The sequence below is a fragment of the Saccopteryx leptura genome, chromosome 2, assembly GCF_036850995.1.
Source record: "Saccopteryx leptura isolate mSacLep1 chromosome 2, mSacLep1_pri_phased_curated, whole genome shotgun sequence".
NCBI lineage: Eukaryota > Metazoa > Chordata > Mammalia > Chiroptera > Emballonuridae > Saccopteryx > Saccopteryx leptura.
Genome location: NC_089504.1, coordinates 63,670,936 through 63,685,781, shown reverse-complemented (window position 1 = coordinate 63,685,781; position 14,846 = coordinate 63,670,936). Strand labels below are relative to the sequence as shown.

Here is a 14,846-nt window from a genome sequence, read left to right as displayed (position 1 = left end):
CTAACACAGCTGTTTTCCCCACAATCTACCCCGTTAGAGTTGCTTGCTTCACAATCTATGTGACAGATATCTTCCATGATTATCCCTGTGCGAGGAGTGAGGTACATTACAGAAACAGACTACAGCAACAGCACAGTTTATACAATAATTACAAAGTTCCCCTTTGCAATGTTTCCCTGAGCACTCTGTCCAGGGTGTTAACCAGAGGCCCACCTCCTGCTCCCCACGCCACAGTAGGTGGGAGGGCCTGTCTAGTCCAGAGCCATGTCCATTTAAACAATAAAATGTCCTTGGTGCATCTCTGCAACTGGGTGAGAGCAGCTTCCCTGTGTAGGAGGGCCTCCACAGGTGCCACCCTTCCATCAGGGTCTCTCATGGTAATGTCTACAAGCCATGTGTCCAACCAGCAAGGGAGCTGGTGCCCCCCTCTGGTCACAGTCCAAGAGTCCATTACTCTTCTCAATGATCAGTCTGTGATAGGCAGCCCAACTGTCTGTGAAAATCACCAAGGCAGATGTCCATTACAGCTCTTTATTAACAGGCCTCAGTACCTTTCCGTAAGTGCTCTGTCCATTGCCACAAGCCCGATCCAAACCCCTCAGCAAGCTTACAGGGCTAGGCAGGGTCAAATACGTTCAAGACCTGTGTCACCTTGACATCTCTCTTAGCTGCTGCTGGTGTAAAAAAAGCACCTGTTGCCGTCTAGTGCCAGCATCTGTTGCACATTAGAAGGGAACTAGTGGATGGCCAATTTCACATGGGGCCTCTGGACCCACCCATCCCTGTTGGATGGGTCCCTTGGCCTTCCCCCTACTCAAACTGGGATAACGGGTCTTATTTGGGGGTGGGGTGGGGAGATTCTTCTCTCCCACAGCTGTCTCCAACAAGTAATCTTGCAACCATGCAACCTGAACAACAGCCATTTTCTTAGCAGCTACCCAGGCCACCCGCTTTCTCTGCTTCTTCAGCAGATGGAACCTCTGCTCCAGTTCAAGCTGCTGCCAAAGCTCTAACAGGACTTTATTAGACCTGCCATCCAATTTATCTCTATCTTCCCTGGCTGAAATCAAATCTACCCACATCTGTGTTCGGGTAGCCTTTACAGGCCTGTTTCTCTTGTTAGTTTGGGGAATGGCAGCATAAACAGCAGCCTGCACAGCCTTACGGTCCTGTGCTATCTCCAGCTCCCCCAAACCTGCCATCATCTGTGTAAACACATTGATGAGCTGCCTCACATAGGGGCTCAAGATAGCCACTAGTGACCCAAAAAGGGCTGATGGGGCACTACAGAGAATAAGGTCCCTCATCTCTGCTGTAAACACTTCCTCATCTGGTTCATGGGACCTTGGGTTGAAAGCAACATTCTTCATTCTTAGTTCCCTAAGGGCCTGGAGCAGGTATGTATATGAATGCCACCAACTCACTCTCTCCAGCAAGTCTTCAGCATTCTTCCAGACCGTACAAATGGCAGCAATCACCCATTCTTATAGGGTATGGTTTCCCGGGTTGTCATGGCAGTTCTGAAGACACTGTTTCAGGGAGGAGTGCATGGTAATGGCAGCCAATTTCTCCATCTCTGTTTCAGAGAGCGTTATGCCATCCACCCCTGTGTCCCATAACTGCAGCAACCAGGCTGCCAGGGGCTCAGTAGGTTTCTGCCTGAATTGTGCCCCTAACTCCATCAGCTCTGTCTGAGTGTAGGGCCGGACCACAGAGTGCTCCACTACCTGTGGAGGGTTGTACCTGTCCCTGAGGGACTCTTGGCAGCTGGGTTTTTACCTTCTGGGTGACTGCTGGCCAAGCTCTGAGTCTGCAGATGGCAGTTTCAGCCTGAGTTCCTTAGAAGAGGAGGAGTTGGAATTGCCAGCTCCTGCCTATTCAGAGCTACTCCACCAGTACAGATGCTGCTCCTTTTTCAATGCCCATTTTGGCTCCTGCAGCTGAGGGTTCTCAGCCTGAAGTCCAGACTCAGGCTCGTGACCCCGCAGTTGTTTCTCCAACACCTGTCGCTGCCAATGTTCAGCTTTCAGGGCAAACTGCAACTCACAAACCTGTAATTCCTCCTCCAGTAACCATTCCTGTTTCAAGCGCCATTGGTGCTCAGCCTGCATCTCACACTGCAGCTCTCAAACCCAGTTGGCCTCCTTCTCCAGTGCTCATTCCAGTTCATGCCATTGCTGGTTCTCAGCCTGTAGCCTTGCCTGCAGTTCTCAGATCTGCAGTTCTTTGTCCTGTGTCCATTCCAGCTCATTCTGCTGTCAACACTCGGTCTGCAGTTCATCCTGGAGCTTTTGACCTCGGACATCCTCTTGCACAGAGCTCTGGGTTTCTTCTCACAGGGCTGTAAAATACACCCAGCCCACAGCCCCCAAAAGGACAGTCATGGGGAACCATATGCTGGAGAACAATGACCACTTCTCTACCTCCCCCTTCAAGGGTGTCAGCAGGTCCATACCAATCTGATCTGAATCCTTTTATTACACCAGATGTAATGTCAGTAGGTGAGGCCAGGCAGGTCCACCTTGGATTCAGGCAGATGGTACAGAAACTGTGGATCCAGAAAGCATTGGGCCATTCCTGTTTAATAGATTCTCGCAACAGCAGACAAACAAATCAGCAGGGGAAAACTGCTTCTCAGGCAAACAAACAGCAAAAACAGCTCCTCACAGTGGTGGGAAGGCAATCCACAATCTGCCACTCATAATCCACAATGAGCGCAAGCACCCATAGCCTTACATAGACTATACACATCTGGTGCTGCCATGTGCTCATGCACTAATCAAGCAAAGTGCTTGCACCTGGTCAGTCAGCACGCAAGCCTAGCACAGCTATTTTCCCAACAGAGCACAAATTACAAATAATAGCTCAATAATTTTTTGTGATATACGTGGGCTGCTGAATGGGCTTTGGAACGTAGAGTCAAGAGTCTACAGCCTACAGAGGCAAAGGGTATAAAATAGTTGACCAGTCCTGGTGGACTTCTGGGTGCAGGAAGCTGGGCACTTTCTTGTTCTTAGAAGTGTGGTTGACTTAATTTTTAATGTAAGAAAATACCATTTTCTCCATAACCATTTGCCTTTCATCCAGGTTTGATTCTTTTGGGGCATCTTTCTAGATTTGTAAGGTCATGTAGAATGTGTCACAGAAAAAAAATGATAGAATATTTGTCCCTTTGGACAGTTGTGAGGAATTACTGTTTGAGGGAAAACAAACGTAGCCCAGAAGTTTTAAATGATGACAGTGTAAGCTGAGCCTTTTTGGTTGTAAGAAGTTGTCTCTAATATGAAGGGATCAAATGGGATTTTACCTCTGAACCAAATCTTAGATCCTGAAAAAAAGTTCCATTGATCTGTATTGAGTGGCTTAGACTATACTCTTTATGTTGAGCGCGCGCGCGCGTGTGTGTGTGTGTGTGTGTGTGCGTGTGTGTGTGTGTGTGTGTGTAGGTGTATATGTGTGTGTAGCAAGAAGGAGTGTGGGCAGGGGCAAACCAGTAATATTTCCAGCTGTTCAGTAACTTAGAGAGAAGGACGTATAAATACTTGTATCTACCGGGGATTGCTGTCTGTCTTCTACATCATAGCATACTTAAGAGGAAACTTCTCAACTTCATTTGTGGCCTTGAACTATATACTTCTCTTGCCTTATAAATTTCCCTAAGAGTCATATTTTTTATTTATTTATCCAACAAATATTTACTGAGCACCTACTCTCTGACAGAGGGGTCCCCAGTCATTGTTTCATAGAGTAAGGGGTCTTACCAAAAGGCAGCTTTACCATTTCTCATCCAATTTCTGCTTTTGGTTGTCTTAGGGGGAGAAGAAGCTTAGGAAGAACATGATCTTAATTTATGGAGAAGGGTTTGGAATCTAGTAGTTCTTATAGGCCCTTCAACAACCCTCTTACCGTTTTTTTTTTCTTTATAAGGTCATTTGGGGTTATTCTGTTCCCTTTGTTTATCGCTACATGACCTGGGCCAGGCCTCATCACTGCATCTTGAGATCATAGCAGCATCTTCCCAGCTTGGTTTCCTACCTTCTGTCTTTGCTCTGCTCCCCTATAACTGAAAATAGTTAGACTGTCCTTTTCATAGTGCCTCATCATATCACAATCATGCTTTAAAATCTGCTATAGCTTTTCTGGGGGCCTGGCCATGAAGGTCCTGTGTAATATGATAATACTTTAATAAGAATGTGAATGCCCAAGGCACATAGAGTACTTACTCAGTGCTAGACACTACAATAAGTGCTTTACATACATTGATTTATTAGTTCTCCAGACATCCAATCAGCTTTATGAAGGTAGGTACAATGATCAACCCCATTTTCCAGATGAGGAAACAGAGGCCCTGAGAGTTTAAGGAACTTCTCCCAAGTTGCACAGTTGGAAAGTGAAGCCATCTTGGCCTTACCGTCTCCATTTTTTTTTTTTTTTTTGTATTTTTTCAAAAGTTAGAAGCAGGAAGGCAGTCAGACAGACTCCTGCATGTGCCCAACCAGGATCCACCCAGCATTCCCACCAGGGGGCGATGCTCTGCCCATCTGGGGTGTTTCTATGTTGTGGCCGGAGCCATTCTAGCATCTGAGGCAGAGGCTATGGAGCCATCCTCAGTGCTGGGGCCAACTTTACTCCAATGGAAACTTGGCTGCAGGAGGGGAAGAGAGAGACAGAGAGAAAGGGTGGAGAAGCAGATGAGCACTTCTCCTGTGTGCCCTGGCCGGGAATCGAACCCAGAACTTCCACAGGCTGAACCGACGTTCTACCGCTGAGCCAAATGGCCAGGGCCACCATCTCCATTCTTTACCACTTCCCCGTACTGCCTCCATACCACTTGCCTAGTGCATTCTCTTCACTTTGGGCAGCCTACTCTTTATACTGCTGTCTCCCTTTCAGTTATAACAGGCTCAGATCAAGTCGCACCTCCTCCAATAAACCTTCTCCAGTTTATATATATCTTTTTCTTGTTTGAACTCTGTGCTCAGCATTATGGCAGCTCAGTTTAAGATTGTGTGTGTCCTAATTGTTTCATGTGTTCATTAAAAAGCTCTCTCCATCTGGTTGTAAGCACTTTGAGGGAAAATCCAAAGGCCTAGGACTCCATTAGTAAGCATAGTACCAAGCCCAATAGTGCTTTAAAAATGTTATCTATTCCTGGTCTTGGGGAAACTGAGGCACTCTTTTCCCATTAAAGTATGCTCCCTCCATTCTTTCTTCTAATCCTTTCTTATATTTATGAAAGTTTAGTCTTTTTTTTTTTTTTGATGAAAGTCTAGTCTTAATAGAGAAAGTAGTATAATAATTTCACCTGGAATTAATTTATTTTCATAGATTAATCCCACAGATAAGCCTTGTTTTAAGCCTATTAAATTAGAGTTTAAGCAAGAATTATTATAACTCATTTATCCATACTCCCGAGAGCAGGGGTCCCCAAACTTTTTACACAGGGGGCCAGTTCATTGTTCCTCAGACTGTTGGAGGGCTGCCACATACAGTGCTCCTGTCATTGACCACCAATGAAAGAGGTGCCCCTTCTGGAAGTGCGGTGGGGGCCGGATAAATGGCCTCAAGGGGCCGCATGCGGCCTACAAGCTGTAGTTTGGGGACTCTTGCCCTAGAGTATATACTATGGCACACAGCAGAGGTTCAGTAAACCTGATCAGTGAGGAGTACATCACTGAACTTGGGTCTGTACTGGTATTTCAGTTTTTCAGAAGAATGGTTTGCTTATTTAACAAATATATCTGCTTTATTCCCATGGGATGCTTAGACAGTTTGTTGAGGGAAAAGCCATAAATGTGCTTACATTTCCTCTTTGGTTTCCTAGGCTAATCGTTGGTGAACTTGATTTAACACTCTTGATATACTAAGAGTCTCTATGGAGCAGAGCAGCTTTCAGTTAACTTGGCAAATCATTACAGGAGAAAACAGAAGGGTCAGCATAAGCACTCTCTACTAATTAGTTGGTAATTGATGTTCAATAGCTGACTTGTGGGACTTTAGAATATAATTTTGGGGAATGCTGTTTAATATATTTTTAGATCTTTATGAGGTGGTTCAGAGCTGTGTATTCTTAATAACATCTTATCAGGAATGCCCAAGTGGTGGGGAACAAGAATGAGGTTTCCTGTCCAGGAACCCAGGGAACTGAGTGGTACAGAAGGAATATGATATATTTTAATCTCTCAGGGTATAAATACAATTCCATTTAATACAGGGATGAAATGAAATGAGTAATGCTGGTGATTCCATACTTTGTGGCCAACATTCTTGAATGCTGACTAAGATTGGAAGAGTGTTGGTGTGAAAGTTATATTCTTTGTGGGATAAACTTGGTGGATTCAAGCTGAACTTCTCTGTGGAGGGATGTTGCATGATTCATGGGAATCTTCATTAATCTGGATTCAATGTGGCCTATGTATTGGCTGGAACGAAGTAACTCGCTTTGGAATGGAGTCACAAAAATAGTCTTTATATGACCTCTTACTTTTTAAACTTGATCTCCTAAATCCTTTTTTTTTTCTTTTTTGTATTTTTCTGAAGCTGGAAACCGGGAGAGACAGTCAGACAGACTCCCGCATGCGCCCAACCAGGATCCACCTGGCATGCCCACCAGGGGGCGACGCTCTGCCCACCAGGGGGCGATGCTCTGCCCCTCCAGGGCGTCGCTCTGTTGTGACCAGAGCCACTCTAACGCCTGGGGCAGTGTCCAAGGAGCCATCCCCAGCGCCCGGGCCATCTTTGCTCCAATGGAGCCTCGGCTGCGGGAGGGGAAGAGAGAGACAGAGAGGAAGGAGGGGGGGTGGAGAAGCAGATGGGTGCTTCTCCTGTGTGCCCTGGCCGGGAATCGAACCCGGGACTTCTGCACGCCAGGCCGACGCTCTACCACTGAGCCAAGCGGCCAGGGCCGATCTCCTAAATCTTTATCAACCAATTATAAAATCATCAGTCTTACTCTAACCTGCTTCTATAACCATTGCTGTGCTATCCTCTCATTTCCTACCATGTAGCCTCTTCCTCATTGCTTGTTCAGTTTCATGTCCTCCTCCAGCATTTCTCCCCATCTCCACCGGATTCATCTTGAGTGAACGTGATTTTCATTTGGGGTATACATATATATATATGGGGTCCCAGGTGCATGTCACTAGGCCAGTTGAATCAGCCTCATCTGACTTAGTTGATTTGAGGTAGAGCCTAAAATTAATTTGCATTTTAGAAAAACTTCCCTGGTAACACTACTGTGTGGCCAGCTTTGGAGTTGTGGATGAATACATGTTTTAAAATCAGGTCCTTCAGGCTGACTAAACTAACTCTCTAAACCAGGGGTCTCAAACTCAACTCAGCATGTGGGCCGCAGAGCAAGATCACAGCCGTTTGGAGGGCCGCACTAGGTCTACAAAAGGCAACTGTTACGCAACACTTTTCAGTGTCACAAAACGACCAGAAACTGTAGTTCGCATCACAACTGCTGTTAACTAAGCTAATATCTAGCTAGGATGCTAGAGAAATGAAAAATACAAGTAGGCCCCTAGGCTTACTTAATTTTATCCAAAATATTTTGAACTTCGTGGATTAGTCTGCGGGCCGCACAAAATTGTTCGGCGGGCCGCAAGTTTGAGACCCCTGCTCTAAACTCTAGTTTCTCCCTTTCCTCTGGTCTCTCAGAAGAAAGGCAGTCCTGAATTTTCTTCATTTCCTCCAGTGTACACCATGACTCTTTCCTTCTGTTTCCATGTCTACACCCTCCCATCTCCTTCTCATCAGTGTACACGGTCTTTATGTTTAACTTAACTGTTTTCTAAAATGTTTTCCTTAGGATTCTAGTCTTGAGAGGGTCCATAAGAGAAAAAAAGCACCCTAAACAAATATATTTTTCATATTATTTGCCCCTCTGGGAGGTTTATTATATTTATTTGCAGTTTTTCAAAGGCTCAGAGACAACCTATAATAAAGAGACATGTTTAACTTCACCATGTTAGGGTTTTCCAAAGCTATTTGACTATGGATCTCTCCATGACCCTACTTTATTTTTCATCATTTAACACATTTGGACTTTCTGAAGGACTTTGGGGAATGCCTTTGTGCTTAAAATTATTCATTTTTAATGAATTATCTGATAAATAGAAATCCCCCTCTTTTCTGAACTCCTCTGTCTCTATGATTCAGTCTCATGTTTATAATCCTATCCAGTCCAGTATCATTGTCAGATTGTTCCTAGCTGAGTATGCCTTATCTCGACACAGATTGTAAGCTCCATGGAGGCAAGATGCTATACCCATTATTTCTTATCTCCCATAGGTTCTGTGTGGTTTCAAGCATTTGTACCATTTGCTAAATTAAAGTGCTTTGCCCTGGAATATAGAAGCCAGCTATTTCATTCTGATTCTCATCCTTTGGTATTTTTAGACTATTACCCATGACTTAATATATTTCAGAGTTACACACCATACACTCATATATTCTGCTCATTAATTTGTCACTACTGTATCTCAGCAGCGAAACTTTACAAATTTGATAAAACACTACATAACAAGACTAGTATGTTAAGTGTGCAAGAATTTCTTTTATCTAGTTCTAGGGAGCAGTTTTAATGAAAGCTGAGGAGAGTCTAAGAGAAAGATAAAATGGAGTTAAGAAAGAGAAAGGTTTGAAGCTTGAAGCCTATTGAGGAGAGAACAAGTCTACTGTGTGTCAAGGGGCGGATCTTAGGCAGAGAGGTATTAGCAGGCAGCCCTTGGTTACTCAGGAGAAAAGAAGTGTTAGAAACAATATCAGAAAGCCACCAGAGACAAATTCTTTAATAAAATAAAATGCATTTATTAAGTGCCAGGCCCTAAGTATATGACATATATTAGATCTTTTAATCCTCAAAACATCTCAGTGATTTAAGTACTAGTATTAACCCCATTGCAGAGACTAGAACACTGAGGCACAGAGAGCTTAAGTAACCTGCCCAAGGTCACATGGCCAGTTAGTGGTGGAGCTAGAGTGCAAACCCATGCTCTCTAGCTCTAAGTGTGAACAGGTAACTCACTTCTTTTCTCTTCTCTACTTTTCCATCTGCTTCCAATGTTCAGTGATTTATTAATCCATTCTTAGAAACCAACCTTGGTGTGCATCTCAGAACTTTTTCTTGAAATGTGTGATCCAGGATTGGAAAACAATTGCTCTTGAGTCTAAAGGGTATTATTGGGATAATTGGTAATATTGAAATATAAATAGTGTATTACATACTAGCACTATATCATTGCTAAATGTCTTCAATATGATGATTATGCTATGGTTATATGTATAGGGGTAAAGGGCATAAAATATATGACATTCTTAAACAGTCCAACAAATTAATGATACTAATAAGCTTATATAGAGAGATATGAATAGATAAATATATTAATCAGTAGATAAACTACAGATAGAGTTTAATTGTGCTATTCTTATATAACTTTTCTGTAGAGTTGAAATGTTTTAAAGTGAAAGGCTGTAAAGAAAACACTGATCCTTAGAGGCAGTAAGACATGTCTTAGTATATACTAATTTTTTTTAATCCTAATAACAACTCTATGAGTTAGGTACACTTACTGTCCCCATTTTAGGGAACAGGACACTGAAGGTACAGAGACTTTAAGGAGCATGTTCAGTGTCACACAGACAGTGAGTAGGGGAGGCAGGACTCAAATCTTGATATGTATTATTTGTTTCCATAATATCCTGCATATATTAGGTTGAATCATTTAGAAATTACTCTCATTCAATCATGTTTGACCTGTAAAGAAAGCCTTTTATATGATCCAGACTAGAAGCAGGGACCACCTCTTTTATAATGAATGGTTGGTTCGGTATTCGCCTTCATGGTCCGGATACTGGATACATGAGGACTGAGACTGTCCATCTTGCTCATCATTATCTCCCGGGATTATTCGGCTTGTGGTTGGCATTTGATCAGTGTCAGTTGAATGAACTATAACAACCAAAACACTTTGGTTATTTCTTTCTAACCCCTCCCATATGTGGTATGTCATTTCTATTTCCTTCATATTTATTTATGAAGGAATAACACTGGTCAATTTTAGAGGGACCTGTGGATAATTGACACTGGTCAATTTTAGAGGGGCCAGTGGATAATTGACACTGGTCAATTTTAGAGGGACCAGTGGATAAACAGAAACTGTTCTGAAGGATGCTGCCCAGCAGGGATAATTGTGACATACATATTTAACTATTTGACTTCAACAAAACCCTTTAAACTAATACAAATGTCAATGACAAATATACTGCTGCTAAGATGACCTTTTTGTTTCGAAACTGGAAAGTGCAAAATGTTTGTGCCCCCCACCAGCATGCGCTGATTTTGGCCAGAGTGTCTGTGGTTCTCAGAATGCTATCCCCTCAGATCCTCATTTGAGGAGTAAACACATTTTTAAAAAACATTGTGCAGTTGCTAAAAAGCAGTATTTCAAAATGAAAACCAGTGCACAAGTAGTTGGCACATCTGGTAGTCAGAAAAGTTGTACAGTTTGTTTTCAGGGAAAGACAAGCCAAGGAACATTCAGACTTGGCCAGTTTAGAACATTTTTCTATCTGTAGTGACACCTGGTTTTTAAAAAATTGGCTCCAGACTGAAAGCAGATAGAACATTGGAAATGGGTAGAGAATGAAATAGAATTATTTACTATCTTTTTTATGCAAAGAATTATAAAGAACTGTTTTACTTCAAAAAAGACAATGTAGCAAAAATGTGATGACCATCATGAGCAATAATAATAAGAGTAACAACAGCAACTAATACCCATGAATGCCTACTGTGTGCTAGGCAACGTGCAGAGTCCTTTACATGTGCAGTTAACGCTAAAAGTACAACAACCTCAGGAGGGGGTGTTATTTTTATTCCCATTTTACAGATGAGAAGACATAGATGGAGGCACACAAATGTTTAAGAACTTTGCCCAAGTCATATAACTAGCAGGGGGGCGGGGCAGATCCCAGGCAGGCTGGTGAGTCCACACTCAAATACTGCGTGATTCTGAGTAGTTTGGAGGTATTCATTCTATATGGAATTATGAAAAAAATTAGATGGTTGCATTGAGCACGGTGGTCCTAGGTCAAACTGTTGTTTGTCTCCACTTTTGAGACAAATGATGCCATTTTCTAGAACATTCCTAGCTATGACACAAACATGACCTGTTCCCAATAAATTTACCGTATAGCCTAAGCCTTCAGGGGCGCCATGTGTGATACTTGTCAGAAATTGTTACCCCTCTATAGTTAGATGAGGTTCAAGTTACCAGTGTATCTGGGAGTAGGAGGTAATGTAATAAAAATCTTGGGGACACTGGGAAGTTAGCAATACTGTGGAAATGTGTCAAAGGGTTAACTTAATTGGACTTTGTTTTTGAAAAATGGCGCTGCCTTCTAAGAAGAAAATCAGGAGGGTTTTAGTGGAAATAATTTCTTAGTATTTATTATTCATGTGTATAACTATCTTTTATTTTCACTCATTCATTTATTCTTAACTTCACTGACAGATTTTAATGCTTGTGTTTGGTTTTTAAGGCCCTGGACTAGGTGCTGAAGAAGCAGGGTCCTTAAACAAGAGCTTTACCTTGAAAGAACGTAAAATATAAAAGATGAAGGGGTGACAGGCATGTAAACATTTCAGTTCCCTAAAGGTTTTATGGCAGATGTGTTATGAGAGATGGTAGGGAAATGAAAAGAATTGGTCATATCCTCTCAGCTGGCAGTGGGGGTTGGGGGAATCAGAGATGATGTGACCTTTGAACTGAGACCTTGAAGATGCCGAGGTGCTCATGAGGTAGACAAGTTGGTGTTAGGGTGTTCTAGGCAGAGAAGACCATGAACAAAACAAGTGTTAAAAATTTCTCGGCCATCTTATTTATATTGATCCATACTGACATGTGCTTATTTTCACATCAGAACATCTCCGAAATCTAAACACCATGCACTAGTTTAATTCACAGTGCATGTTCTTACTGGTACATAAAATAATGGCATGCCTTACAGCATATGGGATCTTAGATTTGATGAAATAGTGTACTAATATGCTTTACCATCCAGTATATTTCTTGGATGTGCTGTTCTGGATGCCAATATGTCTTTGTTTCAGATGTAGGTAGTAATACTGTACCTTTTTTACTAAGGTGGAAGCAGGCATGGAATGAATGAGTTACTTAGATAAATATATGACATTGAATTTGACAGAATACTTGACATCTGATGTTGCTTTAATAGCCATGGCTGGTGGGAATGAGACCTGGGGAGAGAATTTGAGCGTCTTTTACACTGGACTAAGCTATGAACCATTACATTGCTATTTATTTATTTGTTTGTTTGTTTGTTTTGAGATAAAGGGGGATTTGAAAAGCAAATGGCATGTAGTTTGTTGGAATTTATAAAGATACTAAGTTTATGGTCATTGCGTTAAAATGTATCCACTACCCTTGATAATGAGATAAAGCCCTGGTGGTACAGTATTATATAAGTTATGAGAACACACTATCTATAACTGATCTTTCAAGGCACAAGAAGATACATCAGATATAAGCAGTAGTGAAAGAGGTACAGGGGAGGTTCTGGTTTGTATATCTTAAAAAATATCAGAGAGCCTGACCGGGTGGTGGTGCAGTGGATAGAGCGTCGGACTGGGATGTGGAGGACCCAGGTTCGAGACCCCGAGGTCGCCAGCTTGAGCATGGGCTCATCTGGTTTGAGCAAAGCTCACCAGCTTGGACCCAAGGTCGCTGGCTCCAGAAAGGGGTTACTCGGTCTGCTGAAGGCCCGTGGTCAAGGCACATATGAGAAAGCAATCAATGAACAACTAGGGTGTCGCAACAAAAAATATCGGAGAGAATTCTCCCTCAGAGCTAATGATCTTGGAAAATATCCACAGAGCAAACGAAGCATCTAGCATCTAAACTTAAGGACCTAGGTGTCCTGAAAATACATGGAGTGGAATCTGCTTCTGTTCTGTGGTTGAATCCTTATGTGGCCTTGGGCAAGTCAGTTACCATTTGGATTTTAGTTTCCAGGAGGCTGGGATATAGCGGGCTTCCTGAAAGCTAAGGATGCTTTGACTTACCCCACATTTTTAAGATCTGATTTCATTGATGAGAACAATATGATTGCTCTAAGATCCCCTTTATTCTTCAGTTCTGTGGGTTCTTGTATAAGAATGTTACAAAAGATGACAGTCATTTGGGGAAAACTATTGATTTACTTTTGGGGAAAACAAAATAGGAAATTATACTCCCTAGGATTTTAAACCTACTTTGATCCCAGATATATCAATGAGAGAGATGGGAGATTTGGGGGGATTTGGTGAGAAAAATTCAGAGCCTAATTATTAAAAACTGAGATCATGTTTATTTTTGTTCATTTAAAGTGGAAATGAGTGTACAATCACCGAGACTTGACCAGGTAGTTTGCAAAAAAACCCAAAAAACTGTTTGAAAGAGTACATCCATGTAAAAAGAATGTCTAGAATGATTCAACCATTATTACTTTTTTGTAAATGAGTCACGACAGTGTTTGCCTTTCTTCTCTTTGCTTTTCACTTTTCCCTAACAACACAGATTCTTGTGGGTTTCTTTTTCTTTTTCCTTTCTCTTTTGGGTATGTACCAAATTTTACTACATTCAAAGATTGTTACTAATGAAATGAAAAGATCTATGTATAATTAGGATGAGTGTTCTGTTTCTGGCTCTCTCCTGATTTTTTAAAAATTGGGTGTGTGTCCAATGAGAGTGTATTGAAATAAGAAAGAAATCAAGAATGGAGAGACACAGCCAGACCATAACCTTTTAAAGAGGCTTTCTGGAAGGCCAAAAGTAGAATGAAGTCAACCAGTTAATTAAGTTTTTTTGTTTGTTTGTTTTTTTGTTTTGTTTTTTCCTTTCCCACCAGCGTCAACTTTCCTTGCTGGGTGATTCAAGATATTAGCTATTCTAGAAAAAAACTTAGTTTGATATAAGTAATCCCATCTACTTATCACCTTAACCCTTTAGGTAAGGAGATGATAAAATATGATTCTTACTATAACTGGGTACTTCTACACAGAAGGAGCAAAATACAAGCACATACTGTGTAAGTGGTGATGATAGATGAGTTTCTATTGTGGCATTATGGCCTTTTCATTGCAATTAGAGGAAGCTTTTTGTTATCATCAATACTAAAAAAAAATCCAAGGACTTTCTGTAAAGATGGGTCCTGATAAAAGTGTGCGCCTGTGTGTATTTACTGATTTCTGATGTAAGGGACATGAAAGCTAACCTGATTCATTTGTTTTTAGGGGCTCTTGGCTTTGGGCCTCAGTGCAAGTCCATTGGAAAAGGCAGCTGCAACAATCTAGTGGTCACCAGCAGCCCCATGATGGTTCAGCGACTGGGACCCATTTCACCTCCAGCAAGCCAGGTCTCTACAGCATGCAACCAGATCAGTCCTAGCTTACAGAGGGCAGTGAATGCAGCCAACCTGAATATACCTCCTTCAGATACCAGGTCTCAAGTTACTTTATTTTCCCTTCTTATGGTATAATCATACCCCATGAGTGTTGTCCCTTCCCTTCCTGAATGAACACACACACACATACACACATACACACATGCACACACACATATGCACACATGCACACACACACTTGCTTAAGCTACTCTTTTAATTTGAGCTTTTCTAGGGTAATGTGTATAAAAATTAAGTATGTGCTATAATATCATCTTAATTAAGAGGAATGATTTAAATGGTTTAATACCTGCTGTCTTGTGGTGTGAGTGAAATTAATGCCCAGCTTGAGATTTTGGGACCTCAGTGACTAAAAAAGAACAGTGTGTAAATTTGTC

At 41.9% G+C, this 14,846-nt stretch overlaps 1 protein-coding gene across 3 annotated transcripts in view; it reads left to right on the top strand.

The window, feature by feature from the left end:
• The window catches only part of GLIS3 (GLIS family zinc finger 3), a 521,995-nt gene that overhangs the window by 170,450 nt on the left and 336,699 nt on the right, over positions 1–14,846 (top strand). For all 3 annotated transcript variants that reach the window (XM_066368078.1, XM_066368077.1, XM_066368079.1), the window contains one exon: positions 14,300–14,507. In XM_066368078.1, the coding sequence (XP_066224175.1) occupies positions 14,377–14,507 (131 nt within the window). In that variant the 5' untranslated portion in view covers positions 14,300–14,376. The remainder of the gene's footprint in view (positions 1–14,299; positions 14,508–14,846) is intronic.